Source organism: Phragmites australis, chromosome 3 (genome assembly GCF_958298935.1).
Source record: "Phragmites australis chromosome 3, lpPhrAust1.1, whole genome shotgun sequence".
Lineage (NCBI taxonomy): Eukaryota > Viridiplantae > Streptophyta > Magnoliopsida > Poales > Poaceae > Phragmites > Phragmites australis.
This window is the reverse complement of record NC_084923.1, coordinates 8,240,697-8,258,501: the sequence shown is the minus strand read 5'-3', so window position 1 is coordinate 8,258,501 and position 17,805 is coordinate 8,240,697. Positions and strand designations below refer to the sequence as shown.

Genomic DNA, 17,805 nt, shown 5'->3' with positions numbered 1-17,805 from the left:
GCCGACATGGCAAGTTGGCCACATCACAATGTCCACATTGGTCAAAACCAACTTGAATCGGTGTTAGAGATGAATTATAACTGGTATTGATTATTGATGAAGGTAAAATATCTTATTTATGATCGAGGAGAAAAATAGACCCGGACAATAGTTGAGAGAGGCTAAATGAATTTTTTTTCAAACCAGAAACCCTGCCAAAACAGGGCCGTAAAACTGATTCATTTTTGGTTGGCCTGTTTTCGTAAGTCGAGCTGGACTATTGATCTCAGTGGGCTGACTCCGTCCACTCAATGGAAATGCCGCTACACGGCAAGGCGGCAGCTAGCCCAAACCGGCCACCGCCTCTCCCCTTCTCCGCCGTCTCCGTCGGAATCACCACCGAATGCCACCACGCGCGTCGCTCCTCCTCCTCCGCCACCGCCTCTCCACCCACCCGCCCCACCGCGACCACCCCAAACTCGCCGCCCTTCTCGCCGTCCTCACCACGCCGCCTACGCCCTCCACGCCGCTCCCACACGCGCTCTCCCGCGCCTTCCCGTCCCCATCCGACGCCTTCCCGCTCCGCACGCTGCCCCACCTCCTCCCGCTGCTCCCCTCCCCACTCCTCTCCCTCCGCTTCCTCCTATGGCGCCTGTCGCTCTCCTCTCCGCTGCCCTCTCCGCATGCTCTCTCCTCACTGGCCACTTCGCTCCCCGACCTCCCTTCCTCCGTGCCCCTCCACCTCTCCTCCTCCCCACAACCCCTTCCCCTGCCGCAGTACGCCCTCCTCCTCAGCATCTCCGCTCACGCCGGCCTCTTCGCCGCGTCCCTCGCCGTCCTGCGCCACATGCGGTCCTTCGGCCTCGTCCCCGACGCTGCCTGCTTCCACCACGCCCTCCGCGCGGCGGGCTCCACCGGCGATGTCTCCACCGTTCTTGAGATCATGTCTGGTTCTGGCGCCTCTCCTACCGTCCCCCTAATCGTAACCGCGGTGCATAAGCTGGCGTCCGCGGGGGACTTCGAGGACGCCCGCCGGCTGATCGACAAAATGCCGGAGTTCGGGTGCGTGCCCAATGCGGTGGTTTACACGGCGATGCTAGACGGGATGTGCGGTTTCGGGGACGTTGATGCCGCCCTAAGGCTGGTGGAGGAGATGGAGAGCGTGAGGTTGGGTGCAAACTGTGTACCCAACGTGGTGACCTATACGTGTTTGGTGAAATGCCTCTGTTGGAAGGGGAGGCTGGGGGAGGCGCTTGGCGTGTTGGACAGGATGGCAGAGAGGTCGGTGACGCCGAACCGGGTTTTTGTGCGGACACTGGTTGAAGGGGTTTGCGCGGAGCGGAGGGTTGCCGACGCTTATGATGTTGTGGAGCGTGTGGTTGGTGATGGGAGCATCTCCAGCGGTCAGTGCTACAATGTTCTACTGGTTTGCCTGTGGAGGGTTGGCATGGCAGCGGAAGCTGAAGGACTGGCCCAGAGGATGATGAAGAAAGGTGTGCAGCTGACTCCTCTCGCCGGCAGTTCGATGGTGAGGGAGCTATGTCGGAGGAAGAGGTTGTTGGATGCTTGCTACTGGTTGGGAGTGATGGATGAGAATGGGGTGCTGTGCGACTCTGATGTCTATGGTGCTTTGTTGCTTGTGTTGTGTGAGGAAGGGCGTGTTCTTGAGGCCTCCACGTTCGGGAGGAAAGTTGTTGAGAGGGGGATACACATAGAAGCGTCTTGTGCTGACCGTTTGGTGGAGTTGCTGAAGCAATATGGCGATGAGGAGCTAGCATCACATATATTAGAATTGAGAAGGTGCCCTGAAGAGTTGTCGATTTAAGCAATAAGTGATTCCTCCCAACCCTCGTAGATGATGAAATCATGTTTAGTCGTGTGCCAATGGTGCTTCACTGTCTTGTTAGGAATTTGCTTGGGAACAGATTCAGCAAAATGGCTTTTGCAGTCAAAATGCTATATGTCAGTATAGATTATTGTTGAATACAGCATATGGAACGGTTTGTTCAATCAGAGTGCGGCTGAACTACTTGCTTCCTTCGATTGATTTTGCTGAAGAACATGGTTCTGATCCAGAGGAAACTTGATGTCATGTAAATTACCATGGTGATCACTTCTCAGGTACATCACCTTGTCTCCCAGGCTGGTATGCTTGGACAAGTGCTGTGCCTGTCAGTCGAACATCTTAGATTTGTTACATGTACTTGTAATCCTAGCGAATTCTGTACCATATCTATAAACTTTTACATGATACATGCCGATAAGTTGTCCAATAAGCACCTACTATGATCATATCACTCTGTTTTTGCCGCCCCCTTTTTTTTTCTGAAGAAACAGAACAGAGCGCATACTTCCTCCATTCCTTGTGATTTGTTTATATTAAGCAGTCTTCACAGAAATTTAGCTCAAATTATTTTTTAAGAACATTTGGTTGTTCATCTAAACTAACATTCTGCTGTTCTCGGTGCGAAAGAAGTATAGCTTAAATGGAGCGAGGAGGCGAAGCGGATAAGCCAGCTGATGCGTACGGGAGCGAGGAAGGCGGCGCCGGTCTGCAACTCGAGGCTTGCATTCAGGTGTCTGTTATGGTAGGCGAGCAACCAAGCATACAACAGGGTGGCTACTTACGGAGGTAGCGCCGCCACCGCGGTGAACGTCGGTGCCATATCAGTCACAACTCAATAGCAAAGGTAGTCGGTGAGGATCCGTGTTTGCAAGTTCAGTGTAACGTCGAGTATTCGAACTTCATAGGCTAGCGCTCAAAGTTCAGTACCATGCAGACTTGCAACTGGAATATACCTGTTGCTGTGATCTGTCGACGGCAACACATGTGGTCACCGACTCTAAAGAAGAGTGATGATGTTTCAGGAGATCTCTGTCAGAGCCACTGGGATCAGAGTTGCTTGCCTCTCGCAACTCGACTTCGAGCAGATCACAAGGCGAACCACGGCAGGAGGAGACAACCTGGCATCTGCTCAGCCTCTGCAACAGCCGGGTATTTGCAACGGAGGCAACCGCCCGCCCCGCCGGTCGCCTGACAGGCTGACGCGGCCGTTGCTCCGGGAAGGCAGTTCGCTTGTACAACGCAAATGTTCCTGCTCCGTCCGGGACCCGCAGAGATACACCACGAATCTATCCCCGCTGCAGGTGGGCCCACTGGAGTGGAGTAAGTACAACGGGTGTTACGAGCCCGTGGGAATTCAAAACAACGGATCCGCCTGGGCCACACTCTTCCGTCATCTTCTTCTCCAAGCCCTAACAGCCTCACTGCTATATAAGCAAGCCAACACCTAGCCGTAGCAACCCACACACGAACAGACACATTCCGCAGGCACGCGCACACGTACACACACACGGATCGCACCATGCCTCCCACCATGCTCGCGTCGGTGCCCACGAGGCCGCGCTCCAACCCCTTCCGCCGGCGGAGAGGGGTGGCTCCACCGCTCCCCAGTCAGATCGCGGCGGCGGGGGCGGGGAAGCGGCCCGCTGAGTCGTCGACCTCGGCCTCCTCCTGCTTCCACAGCGAGGTCATCTCCACCTCCTCCACCTCCCTCGCCGCAGCTCACCGCCCGGAGAAGAGGCCTCGGCGTCAGGACGCGGACGCGGACGCGGACGAGGCGCGGCCTGCCGGGTCCGAGTGCTCGGAGGTGATCGGCGGTGCGAGGGTGCGCCCCGCCGAGGTCAAGGCCTCCGGGTCATCGTGCCTCGGTTCCGTGCTCGAGTCCGACCTCGCCTGCCCCGAGCAGCTAGCCGACGAGGCCGAGGCGACCGAGTACTCCACGGCGTGCGACGAGCTGACGCCGGAGGAGCCCGAGGATGAGGTGCTCAGTGGTCCCTGCCGCTGCGCCGATTACTCCCTCAGCCCCCTGCTCGACTCCCCCTTGACCGACGACGATGACGAGGACGTCGCGCCCTCCGCGACCTTCTCCATCTTCCTCGCCTTCGCCAACCAGTTCGTCCCCTGCGTGCACCCCAAAGCGCGCGCCGTCACCGATGCCGCTCTCGACCTACTTCCGGTGAGCGGGTTTCATGAGATTTCTCTCAAATTTTCTGGGAATTGGGTTTGATTGCGTGGGTTGGTGTGGTGTATTTGATCTAGTAGATCGTTTGGTCGGAATGCTTGTGTCAGGAGAAGAGGTTCGAGGATTTGGACGACGAGGAGAGCTACGAGCGCTTCCGGCGGCGCGAGCGACGCGAGGCGGTTGCGCGCGACTACACTGAGGTATATAGCTCCATGCCTGGATGTTACGGCCGTCTCGTCGTGGAGCAACGTGTCGTCATGGTGAACTGGATCATCGAGGTAAGTGTATACTAGTACAACACTCTGTATTGTGCTCGTATAGTGCGAACACCACTTTGCCTGGGGTTATGCATCGCACGCGTAACCAAATTTGTTGCGTCGAAAGAGCCGTACGGGCTTATGCTTTATGAGTTGAAACTTGCATTATGCTGGTATTTTACTGATAACAGATGAATCTAGATTTTGGGTTTGTTGTCTGTCACGGAGAGCTCCTGATGTATGCATTGACCCACTTGTGGGCTGGACCGCGGGCCGTTGGTGGTGTCTAACCGTGTGACCAAGCAATACAAAAGGGAACAGATAGCAGCAGTGCTAGCCATGGACGAACAGAATAGGCAATGGCTTCATCTTCCTCCCCCGTGCTGCCTCCTCCCCAATCCTGATTCTTCTGATTCCCACCCTGTGCTTCTTCCCAGTCTAATGCTACTCCCATCCTTGATTCTGTTTCTCTCATTTGTATCCCCAACCCCAAGCACTTGTAGTTAGGATTGGAGTTGGAGTAACACTTGTGTGTTTGTGAGCTGATTTGTGGATTGGTAATCGGGTTTGTAACATTGCCTGACTTATTGGCCTAGAATGTGTACCAGTGCTCTGCAAACACTGTACCTGCTTGATTGCAAAGGAGCGGTGTATGATGAACTGATGGTCGTGCATTATGCGGGTATTGTACTGGTAACATTCGCTGATGAGTAGATTGCAGAATAGCAGTATTATTTACATAGCCCTCCTTGCTAGTACTTGCTTTGTGAGTTTGATCACTTATTTTGGCGACCAACTCATCCAAGTCCCAGAGATCAGTGATAGGATGTTTGAGTAGGTGTTTGTGTTGACATGGGTTGTTTGAAAACGAAGAGAGAAACAGCTTATTCAGTTGCACCGTAAAATTTATCTTTAGTTACCATTTGGTATCTGAAACACCGTTTCATTGGCACATTGCTTCCATCTGGAACCCCATTTCACTGGCAAATTGCTTCGATGTCTGGGACTAGCAATTAGGAGGATTTCATCATCATTTTCTATGTGCAATTTTCGGAGTGCATTATCTGTAGTTCTGTATATGCACTTTATTTCATATCCTTTCCCGGCAAATATAAGTTTTTCGATGCACTTGATAAATGTATTGATACCTCAGAGAACTACTGAAAAATACTGTCATCACTGTGTTTTCATCTGAAGGTTTCAATTGCCATAAAGCGTGTTAATCAAAAAGAAAATTACCGTGAAGTATTACAATGTTGTGGTCCTTGTACAAAACTAGAACAATCTTAGTACTGAAAAGCAGGACATGCACATTTTTTATCCTTCACTTCTAAATCTGCAAAGAATGACTCTTTCCCATGCAATGCTAGCATTCGCATGTGATGAAGCTGCAGCCGGCGACAGTGTTCATGGGGATTGGATTGATGGACCGCTTCTTGAGGCATGGCTACGTAAAGGGCATGAGGAACCTGCAGTTACTAGGCATTGCCTGCATCACCCTGGCCACCCGCATTGAAGAGAACCAACCCTACAATTGGTAATGTTCTCCGTTGTATGACAATTGTAGTGTGGAGACATTCTATTTCAGCATGCTTTGTGAATGGTTTGTTTCTTGCTGGGCCATATAGTTCCCTCTTATGCTCAATTTAAGTAAAAAATACTTATGTAAGCTGTTGATGTTCTATTGTCAGATTGTCTCAATTGAAATCTAGACTCTTAAAAACTTAGCAGCAACTGATGTATAATTAAATGGCATGGCACCCAAATGAGCTCCTACTTTTCATTTGTATTGGCCATGGACATTCCCTCGGATGATTGAAATACAAGCTGCAAGATTGATGTGTATGCTTTTCCATTTGCATCGCTACCTCGCTGAAATATGACTCGGGTCTTTGACAGGAGTTGGCATCGGTCAATCAGATGGTTCGAGTTGGTAGAAAAATTTCACCGTTTAACCATGTTATGATTCTCGAACATATGAACATGTTACAGTTATGGCATTTCTAGCTGTTGTTTGTCCGTTTCAATGCTTTTGTTGAAGGAAAGTCCCTTTCAATACTCAGCACTCTATTCATTACATTTAGAAGTGTTCACAGGGTGAGCATTTTAGGAATTGAGTTTCTTTTTTTAGGCAAATATTAAGTTTCCTGATTGTATTACCTATGGGAAAAGAATTAAGCATACTAGCTAGCATCTTTGACTTGAATTGAAAATAATCTTTGGATGGTTTGATATGCACTATAGCGACTTGCTTTTGCAAGACAAGTCAGAGAAGTATCTTGAGCTGAAATTGAACTGAAGTATGTTCTATGGGTTTGCCTGTGGGTCAACATTTGTTTTCTATTCCTTATTTCTGTTAAGCTTAATGTCCAACATTAATCTCGTTGTTTGATTTTGATCCCTTTCAGCGTCCTTCAGAAGAATTTTAGAGTTGGGTTCAATACTTACAGCCGAAGTGAGGTCGTTGCCATGGAGTGGCTGGTCCAGGAGGTCCTTAACTTTCAGTGCTTTGTCACAACAACACACCATTTCCTCTGGTACCGCGAATTTCCTGCTTTCTTATGTGTCTCAGGTTGTCAGCTGAACAAAGGGGATAGCAAGCTAACAGTTCAGTCTATTTCATTCTTGTAGGTTCTATCTGAAGGCTGCCAAAGCGGATGGCAAAGTAGAGGATATGGCAAAAAACCTGGCGTTGCTGTCACTTCTGGACCATAAGCAGCTCTCCTTCTGGCCCTCAACTGTTGCAGCCGCTGTGGTAGCCCTTGCTTGCCTTGCCACAGACAATGAGTCATCATGCCACTTGGTTATGGAGGTGAACACCTGGCTCCTCCATGTCTAGCTATGAATTTCCATTATGGCCCTGTTTGGCTCAGCCCAAAACCCAGCCCATTCACGTGGATGGGCTGGGATTTCGGCCGAGTTAAATGGACTCTACATCTGTTATTGTTTAAACGTCGATCGGTATAAACCAAAGTTTGAATGGTGGCCTTCATAAGCTCTGCTCAGTTAGTTCTAATTAGGTATAAACCATGCTGCTGCTCTCATCCTAGATTCTAGTCAGATAGCAAACGCCTGGAAATGCCAAACTAGCTCTCCGTATACTGATTCCAATTTTACATGTGCTGATTCTGGCTAGACTGGAAATGCCTAACGGCTAGCTCTTCACATATATGCAGACCCACATGAGGACGAAGGACGACGATCTGCCTGAATGCCTAATGGTTCGTTTTCTCCCTCACATCCTGATACCGGGGACCAGGAACCATTCTCGTCGTAGTTTGCAGCATTTGACAGAACTGAGCTTTTATCGCGCTATGACATCTAACATTCTCTACCCTGTGCAATCTTTCTCATGCAGAGTCTCGAGTGGCTGATCAGCTACACGTCGTGATACCCAGGTTCCAGGTGATGACATTGATCCAATTTTGCTGATTCCCAGTAAACACCGCCAAGTACAGTCGCTGAGGTATGTGGATATGTAGGCGATACGTGTATCTTAGCATTGACAGATTCTTTCTGCACATGCCATTATTTCGCCCAGCAGGGTAGATAAAAGCCAACTCAGCGTGAAACGTAGCTTGTGATTGTGCGACTTTCTAGTAAGGAGCAACACAGCCACGAAATTTTGGTATTGAGCTGTCGGCCTCAAGGGATAAACCATGCTGCTGAACTGTTGCAGTGGGCTTTCTTGTCTTTACATCGTTTCTTCTCTGTTTTAGGGAGAACCAAGGCTGGGTGCTGTTGCATTCTTCAGCTGATCCATTTGTTTAGCCGATGTCTTGTTGATACTTCGCTTCAAAAAAAAGAGTCTTGTTTATAACTGATGTACGGCTGAAATTTGTTCTCGATCTTGCGATCCTGGAAGATGCTCACCTATCAGGGTGGAGCAAAATGCTATCCTCAAAGCTGTCAGGTGTCTGCTAAACTGGAGATCACAAAGAATAAAGTTTCAGTAAACTGCAGATCCCAGAGGGCACCAACTCTCGTTGCTCAATCACAAGTTCACAACCCTGCACATTCGAATCCACAACTCTGATAATCTTTTCGCAAGTGGTACCACTACCAGGAAAGCAGCCCGGGTCTTTGTATGGGGGAAGGAAGTCTCTAGTCGAGTCGGATAACTCGGAAGGAAGCCGGAAGCGGTCGGTTTCACGTGTTGGTCCTGTGTCCTGTGTGACCTGTGGGGCTCGGGAGTCCGGACCCGGGATCGTTAAAGCTCCAACTTGCACGCCTTAAACGAGGAAAAGGAAAGGAAGGCATGTCATTTTCTGCCTTCATTCCATCAGGTTGTGCATTCATGCATGTGCCCCGGGTGTTTGGGGTGCTCAACGAAGCAAAAGGTATTAAGCGTACATCTACCCTTTCGCCCCACTTGCGTTTTTGGGAAGCCGTCTGCCTTTTTTAGCTCAGGATTGGAAATTATGACAATGGATATAGGGTTGGCTGTTGCCACCTTAGGGAAAAATGGCGAAAGGAGATGGTGACTATCGACCAACATGTGAGGAGTTCAGTTCCTCTGATATACTGCATCATTATTGCACATCTGCCGACACGTGTAAAGCTCCACATATTAGCGGAGGTATAATATGTCAGAGGATCTCATCCTTATGGAGGAGCTTGGCCTCAAATTTGGAAGGAGCCCCTTTTCTAAAGAAAAAAATTGGAAGGGGTCATCTATCGAAGATATATGAAGTGGGTGATTTATAGGTGGCTACTTTGACGTTTAAACAGTAAAATAACTTATGTATTAATATTGTGTCCTTTTTTCCTAGAGGATTGCACAATTGTAGATGGGGCACCTCACCCAATACCCTTGTTGGTGCCCAATTTGACCATGTATGATGAATGAGAAAAAATCTTGTTTGCTATCGAATGATAAGGTAATGTCCTCTATGTTATTGAAAAACTGTGTTCCCTTCACTGCACTACTTCAAATTTTGCATCACTTAAGCGCCATTGCCGTCCATTTAGCCCCAGATGCTGTAAAGTAGTAGTAGAAAGAGAGAATTCTTTGTGAGCCACTGAATATTAGTGGAATCCTTGATTTGCTACTCAAAAACTTCTCATCCCTTCCTTGCTACTGTTTATTTTTTTCCATCCCGTTTTTGCTACTTTCGTCACGTCTATTAGCTCGGAATGCCATTTGTGCAAGGAGACATGTCAACATTTTGAGAACATGGCTGTTTTTCCCTCAAGTTCTAGCGCATCTATTATTAATAATAAGATTTGGTATTTATAGTGGTCATTACAGTGATGATTGATTTAATGGGCGACCAGCAATTAGTACATCTAATGATGAACAGTGATCCGACTACTATGAATAGTGCTTTGACCACAGTGAACAGTACTCTAACCACAGTAAATAGCACTCGGTCAGATAAACAGTACTCCGACCTATGAATAGTACTCCGTGACCACGACCAGACTATGATCAGTGGTCACGACCAATGAGACGATCAATGACCACGATTTGTTTCAATAGTTGGTCTCCGGACAGCTGGAATAGCTAGTCGTATTCAAGTACATGGATACATCAAGCATGTAATCGAATCCAAGAAGGCTGAGCGGCAACAAAAGATACTTGGGTAGATATATGGGAGTTTACGTGGTCGATTAGAAAATATATGTTAGTTATAGAAAGTTAGGAGATTAAAAGGCATAGCCGAATCATATCTATAAGTCTTATTCGGTTTGAATTAGAAGTCCTGATCTCTTATGGCTAAAACCTGCCGCCCTTTTAAATATGAGAGGACTATGACCGATTGAAAAAATAAATCAATCGATCAAATCAATCTACTTTACCTTTTGTCTTTCACCTAGCTCCTATAGTCTCGTTCTCTTGTCCAGTCCATATTGCTACATGTTCTTGATCTCAATAAACAGGGACAAGTCGCCGACCATCCGCACTCCGACGGGGTCCCAACGACGTGGGTGACATGAAGGTCCAACGACGTAGTGCCATGACCGGGGTATCATGGGTTCATAGAATGTCCAAATGCATGAAATCGTTGAGCGGATCCGAGGTATAGGATATAGGCAAGGTGCTTTAAGGTGGTGCCAGGATGGATTGGATGGCGACGTGACTCATATGCGACGTGCAGAAGCCAGAAGAATCAATGGCAATAGCGCTACTCATATGCGACTCATATTTTAAATCATTAAAAATTGAAAATAAATATGCTCATAACTATAGGTAATTCATTAAAGATAAAAAAAAATAGTAATACATAGCAATAGTGCTAGCTTATGCTATTGCTAATTCATTATTAAAAAACAAAAATTAATATGCTCAATAATAAAAACATTTTCCACCATAAACTACAAATTGAAGCTTCCATAACAAAAGTGAGGTATAATTACATCTAAAATAAATTCATATATAATAATAAATACAATTTAGCTACTTTATCTTAACGATCCGCCCTTCATTATGCTCACGGTGTACATAGGGAGGTTCGTCGGTGCCTTCTATGGGACCTAGGTCAACGTCTTCTCTGAATGGAGGTAGTGTGTCGAATTGAATGTAGTCTTCCTCGTCAGCAATATTTTTCACTCTGATAATCCTTCTTTTTCCTTGAAGAACCACGTGACACTCCTCTTTGTTAGCTGAGTCTGGGTCCTTTACATAGAAGACTTACATAACATCATTCGCAAGTACGAATGGTTCTTCTCTGTATCCAATGAGTTTTTGGTAAACTATAGCCATACCGTACTTATCGATCTTCACACCCCCTAGGAGTCTGACTCATTAGCACCGAAAAAGAGGACCTTTAACACTCCATAGTTGAGCTCCTGGATCTCCTCTACGAATCCATAGTAGGTCTCCTTATTTTCATTGCAGTCGTAGGCATTTATATTGACACTGCTATTTTAGTTGACGCTCTTATTATCCTGAGCTCTCATATAAAATGTATAGCCATTTATGTTATATCCTTGGAATGTGAGGATTGTAGTTGACGGTCCGTGAGCCAACACAGTCAACTGAGCACACTCTATCTGCTTATATATCATCTATCTACGTAACAAGACGCCAAAATGATCTTGGTGCTCTCACGCGATCCAAACATCAGACTTCCCTAGGTTTTTGGTGCGTAGCATCTTCTGGTGTTCTTCGACATATGGATCTATTACAACTGATTGTTGCAGAACCGCGAAATATACTTGCGTGAATGAAACGGAGTCGTTTGTGTGGAATGAGTTTGTACCTATCGTCCTTTTCCCATATAGCCTACCCACATGGCAAGATACAGGCACACCCATTAATTTGAGATTCATGTAGTCGATACATAAATCAATGACCTCATCTATTCCTCTGCCCTCAGCCATGCAGCCCTTCAGCCGATTTCGGTTACGAACGTATTTATTCAGAACTGTCATGAACCTCTCAAAAGAGTACATCTAATGCAGAAACACGGGCTAAGAATCTGTATCTCTTTCACAATGTGAACAATGAGATACACCATGATATCAAAAAATGATGGAGGCAACAACGCCTCAAGTTGGGATAGAGTCTCGACCACGTCTTCCTATAGCTTATCTAACTTGATCGGATCGATGGCCTTCTGTAGTATCGCGTTGAAGAACGAACACAGTTTATGATTGGGTTTCGAACCTTCGATGGTATAATACCTCTAATTAAAATTGGAAGCATCTGTGTCATCATCACATGACAATCATGAGATTTTATGCCAGTTAATTTCAAATCTTTCATGTTTACTAGTCTCTTTATGTTGGCAGAGTGACCAAATGGAACTTTGATTTATACAAGCACTTGCATATTGCAATTTTCTCCGCCGAAGCTCAGATAGCTAGCGGGACTAAGATATTTTTTGCCTTGTTTCATAGCTTCGGGATATAGATCATGTCTTAGTTTCAAACATTTTAGGTCCTTTCATGCTTGGAGTGTATCTTTGTTTTTCCAGGTAGTCTAGTAACGTACCAATCAAGCTATCACACACATTCTTCTCTATATCCATGACATCGATTACGTGTCGAACCACCAAATCCGGCCAATAAGTTAAGTCATAAAAAATAGATTTCTTTTTGAACATAGGAGCTCTAAGATTACACTTTCGAACTGGTGTACTTCCGCGTCTGTCGGTGAATCAGGAACCGGGGGTCCCCGAATCCCGAGGCCAGGCCAGCAATCCGCCACGTGACGCCACCCCGCGGGGTCGCCTCTGCAAGGAAAAAAAGATTAAGTCCTGGGAGAGGGCGCTCGGGGCCACAGTCAGTGGTCTCCGAGTACCCAGGTTCCCCGATGATCTGCGAAGTCTAAGTGCCGGAAAGAAAGTGCTCGTGGAGGTATATGGTGACCCCTGAGCACCCGAGTCCCCCGACGACCAGGAAAGCTAAGTACCGGGAGAAGTGTGCCCGGGGCCACGAGCGGTGGCCCCCGGGCACCCAAGTATCCCGAGGACCCACTAAAGGAAGTTCCGGGAGAGAGTGCTCGGGGCTGCGTGCAGCGGCCCCCGAGCACTCGGTCCCCCGAGGATCCGTACAAGCATGCCCAGGAGAGAGTGCTCGGGGAGGTGAACAGTAGCCCCTGAGCACTCGGTTCCCCGAGGACCGAGGAAGGGCGTTCTCGGAAGAGAGTGCTCGGAGAGATGAACAGTGACCCCCGAGCACTCGATTTCCCGACGACCCAAGAAGCCCCTCCGTCAGTGGCCCCCACAGGGGCTACTAATGAGGTGTCAGCCAGTCAAAGGCCCGAGGCCGCATTTAAGAGCGCGCGTGGCCTGTCACCTCCAACTGCTCCCGCCACGCTCAGTGTCAGTTCCTGCCACATTCTGGCAGAACGGCGTGGGGATATTAAATGCACGGGTCCCATCCCGTGCCATCCGGCACGTCTCGGGATAACATCATGAGGGCCAAGGCGTTCCATCTGTCGCGCTGCTGTGGCAGGAGAACAAGACAGGGCGGGCACACCGGGCCGCTCTGCGGCTGCCCGGTGGGCCCTCTCTATGGCGCCCGTTGCTAGTGTATTTATGGTGACGGATGACCGGGCGCGGGGCACATTTTCCACCCCCGGTCACTTCGCACAGAGGCTATGATGACGCTCTTTCCATTTATGGTGCCTTGGAACTCGTGCCCTCCCATTCGGGGTACACTACTGCCGGCGGGTATTTAAGGCAGTCTGGCAGCACGGACAAAGACAGGTGGCTCTAGCTCAGGAAAAGCTGAAGCAGTTAAGGAAGTAGAGAAGATCGAGAAGCCCAAGAGCACCCAAAGCCAACAGATACACACAGACTGAAGAACAAGGAGCCCCAGACTCTATGATAGACAAACATTCTTGTAACCAGCAATATCCTTGAGGGACATTCTCAGGGCATTTATAGTATCCATACAGAAGTAGGGTGTTACGCCTCCGTGCTGTCCGAACCTGTCTAAACCCCAGTGCATTTACTTCGTTTCGCACTAGATCATTCCACCCCGCCAGCCATCGTATTTATACCCATTTATTTCTTCGGCAAACATATTCAGGATCATCCCCCTGTCGAATCTCTAAAAAGGGGTCCCTCAGGATCCCTGCGACAGGAGTTAACCCTCCGACAGCGTCCCTTTCCAGGGATAACCCTAAGTCATTTTACAATCTAATATACATGTCTCCTAGTGTGATTCTTAGGAGGTCATCGAGTCTCAACTTTCCCATCAAAATCTCTCATGTTACTGCGGTACGGGTGATCCTTGCGAAGAAATTTAAGATAACCTAGGTACATCATTTTTTGGCTATTCTTCAGCCACAAGCTCTCTGTTTCATCCAAACAATGCATGCATACACAATAGCCTTTGAAGTCTGGCCTGATAGGTTGCCAAGGGCTAGCCAATTCTGGATTGTTATGAATAGCATTACACGTAGGGTGAAGTTCTCTCGTTTATATGCATCACATACCTACACACCATTATTCTGCAGTATTACAAGATCTTCTATTAATGGTTTCAGGTAAACATTGATATCGTTGCTAGATTGGCTCGATCATGGTATCAGCAATGGCATCATAATTTACTTCCACTTCATACATAACCAAGAAGGAAGGTTGTAGATACATAGAGCCACATGCCAAGTACTATGACTATTGCACATGTTGTCGAATGGATTAATCCCATCCATACTCAATCAAGATCTTATATTCCTCACATATTCTGCAAAGAGCTCCTTGTATTTCCTATCAATATTTCTCCACTGCGTAAAATTAGTAGGGTACATTAAGAACTTTTCATACATGTGGAGTACTCATAAGGGGGAAGCAGAACCGAGTCAAGATGATATGGGTCGGTCCCTCTTCTTGCGCCAAAGATCTTGTCTCGGCATTCCATCGTCCTTGCGCTCCTCAGGTTTCCATCGCATCAGTTAGACATGACTTTTGTTCGCAAATAAATATTCCAAACGGGAGACTATAGGAAAATACCACATCACCTTGATGGGAGGCCTTTTATTCTTTCCTTCACCATTGATATCATCACGGTCAAGCTTGTAACGTGATGCACCACAGACGAGACACGCTTTCAAGTCTGCATGCTCTCTGTGATACAATATGCAAAAGTTTAGACATGCACGTATTTTCTGCACTTCTAACTCTAATGGATACATAACCTACTTGTCCTGGTACATGTTTTTTGGCCGCATATTTCTCTTTGGAAGCAATTTTTACAAGAACAATAACAACTCTATAAAACTTGTATCAGACCACTCATTACTTGTCTTCAATTGTAGCAGTGAAAACACGGTATGCAACTTTATGTACTCCTTCTCACAGCCCAAGAACAATGGTATTTTAGAGTCATCTACCATACATTAGAACTTTTGAGAGTCTCTTTTATTGGTGAAGTTCCCATCCCCATCACGCAACATCTGCTCCAAATCATCGGCGTCGGTCAACATCTCCTCTAGATCATTATTGACCAATGTATCTCCGGCAGGCGGTATATCGGGGTATTCGTCAGCCGACAAATCGGTTCACAAGTCTTCGTCTTCTCTGTCAATGTATTATCCTCAGTCCAACGAGTATAGTCAGGCATAAAGCCCCTGGCATCAAGTGAGATTGTATCTGTTGAGTGATAGAAAACTGCTTATTGTTCTCACAATCGAAGCATGGAGAACACATGTATTGAGACTGAGTATTTGACTTGTGTGCCGTAGCTTGTACCAGAAAACAATCCACGTTGTTCTGGTACTCTGTGCTCACACGGCTCGCATCGTACATACATCTTCTGTCCATCTACAATTATATCATTATTATAAATCTAAATTCATAATATCCAGAAGATTTTGCGATCACCAACAAATAAATTATCTCATCATCTCCTACCGGCAATTGGTCTCGGGTTGGAGGAGTCGCCTTTTGCATGCTTTTGCAGTCGCTTCCGATGACTCATTAAGAAACATGAAAAATAAATACGCTCATACATAAAGTTTCTATATTAGAGTTTACTAATTAAATAAAATATTAAAAATATAATTGGATCTTGCTACATACCTAAATATTATGGTGAAATTTTATAATTCATTAAAAACAAAATAAGGGATGAGATCAACTTTTGTTTTTAAGGTGACATTTTGAGTTAAAATGCTAAATAGGATTTAACTTGGGGATTTCAAATTACTTGAGTTTAAGAGGCTCCTGCAAGCTTACTCGTTGTTTGTGAAAAATCTAGGGTTCACTTGCCAAAAAATTAAGAAAAGATAAATGAGCAAATGGAGATGAAAGAAGGAATTTTATTTGGATAGCTAGAGAGAGCTCATCTAGACTTTCTTCTTGACTAAAAATGAGCTTGAGTGATTGGAAAATCAAAGGGGAGAAAGAATAAAGTGGGTGTTGCCATGTGAGAGTTTGTGAGGGGGAGAGAAAGTTCTGATCGAACTGTCTATTAGCTCGAGATTAGAGAAAGTAGGGAATGGGGTATCACTGTTGGCTTATTTAACTAGTTGGCGGTGCTGTTATGCTAGTTGGTGGATTAAGCAAGCAATGATGAGGGAGTAGGGCATCACTGCTGGCTCAATCTATCGATCGACAGTGATGACACTTATCACTGCTGGTTCGTAAACTATGATAACTAATTTTTCCCACGCGGTTTACAAACTGATAGTGATATTATATCACTATCGGTTCATTAGAACCGGTAGTAATAGATCGATATATAAACTTAATTTTATAATAGTGGGCTTTATTCAGAAAAAAAATAATGTGATCTACTCTGCAGCCACTTAAACATGATAAAAAAAATCACTCTATTGCCACAAGTCATGTCCATTTCTTCGTCAACTGTAGCAGCAAATTGCTTCCGTATTACAAAAGTAGCACATTTTAAGAAATTTTAGTTTGAATTTTACACAGTATTTTTAGGTGAATACAGTTAAAATGGGTTGATTATGAATTATAGAGCGTGCACAAAAATCGACATATTTTTTGTGTGACTTTTTTTAGCTCTCGGGTACTGTTCATAATGAGCTGAACAGTACAGCGGGGTAGTGTCGGAAGTCGATGACATATCAGTAACTAAAATATTTATTCAATGGTATAGAAGTAAATAGAATTTATTCGATAGTGAATTGTAGAATCGGTGATTATTGGACAGTGAATTGTAGAATTAAATCTGCGTTGCGGTAAGGTAGTGATAATCAGGCTGGCGTGCAACTGCAGTAAAGTCGGTTATAGTGCGGCGTGAAGGGGGAATGGGGAAAAGCTATTTAAGGCACAAAGTGACATTCCGTTTTAAAAAACAATTTGGTTTATAGGGTCCTTAAAAATTGGTTATGATTGTGTGACTGATACAGGGTCAAAAATGAAAAGGATAAGCAAAGAATGGAAGAATGTAGCTCGGTAGTTCTTGGACTGGACTTTGCCTCCGTGTTTGTGCGGCGGGCTAGATCAAAAGTCCAGCGAAATGGCGAGATTCTTCGAGTACGAACTCCGCAACCTGACAAGTGCATTCCATTTCGTACATTGTTTAGTTTGCGAATTTGCTAATCATTTGTATCTAATGGTCCTGATCCCTTAAACGCAATGCACTTTTTATATAGTTGGATCCCCTTTCAGCGGCTGCTGTGAGCTCAAGTAACCTCCAAAGTTGATACACCCAAATCTAATAGTAGCACAAGGGGATCATGACGTTAGCGTAGCTGACACCGTGGGTCTATGACTCCATTTCTAATGGCACGAGTCCAGAAAACCAACTCCAATGGGAAGATGGAATGCACTGCAACCCATAGCACTACGCCCGGGCCTGAAATGCTATTAATATCTTCATTTTTAAATAGATCTTATTTTAAAATTTTGATTTTGTTTTTAAATACATGTTGATTTAGGTTTTTAAAGGGTGTTTTACTAAATACATATATTAAAGATTATTGAAAAGTGAAGTTTAAATTAATAAGTGTGATAGATTAACGACTTATGTGCTATTGATTAAATATGAGAGAAATAAAAAAAATAAATATATAATGTATGAAGGAATTTGTTATAATATATTTTGTATGCCAACCGTTACAACAATATTTAAAAGAGAACAAAATTAATATCAAATAGGAGTACTCAGCACCAGCG

At 45.8% G+C, this 17,805-nt stretch overlaps 1 protein-coding gene across 2 annotated transcripts; it reads left to right on the top strand.

Moving 5' to 3' along the window:
* The first annotated feature begins 283 nt into the window (after positions 1-283).
* On the top strand, positions 284-9,128 carry LOC133911942 (cyclin-SDS-like). 2 transcript variants are annotated; one of them, XM_062354441.1, is made up of 9 exons: positions 1,818-2,100; positions 2,453-2,669; positions 2,848-3,998; positions 4,112-4,282; positions 5,632-5,798; positions 6,670-6,798; positions 6,893-7,073; positions 7,438-7,482; positions 7,620-9,128. In XM_062354441.1, the coding sequence occupies exons 3-9, from the start codon at positions 3,345-3,347 to the stop codon at positions 7,650-7,652; spliced, it is 1,380 nt and encodes a 459-aa protein (XP_062210425.1). In that variant the 5' UTR covers positions 1,818-2,100; positions 2,453-2,669; positions 2,848-3,344; the 3' UTR covers positions 7,653-9,128. The 2 variants fall into 2 exon arrangements, 1 of the variants encoding a protein (XP_062210425.1); XR_009908740.1 differs by lacking the exons at positions 4,112-4,282; positions 5,632-5,798; positions 6,670-6,798; ... (1 more) ...; positions 7,438-7,482; positions 7,620-9,128 and having other exon boundaries at positions 284-2,100; positions 2,848-3,337.
* The last annotated feature ends 8,677 nt before the right edge of the window (positions 9,129-17,805 follow it).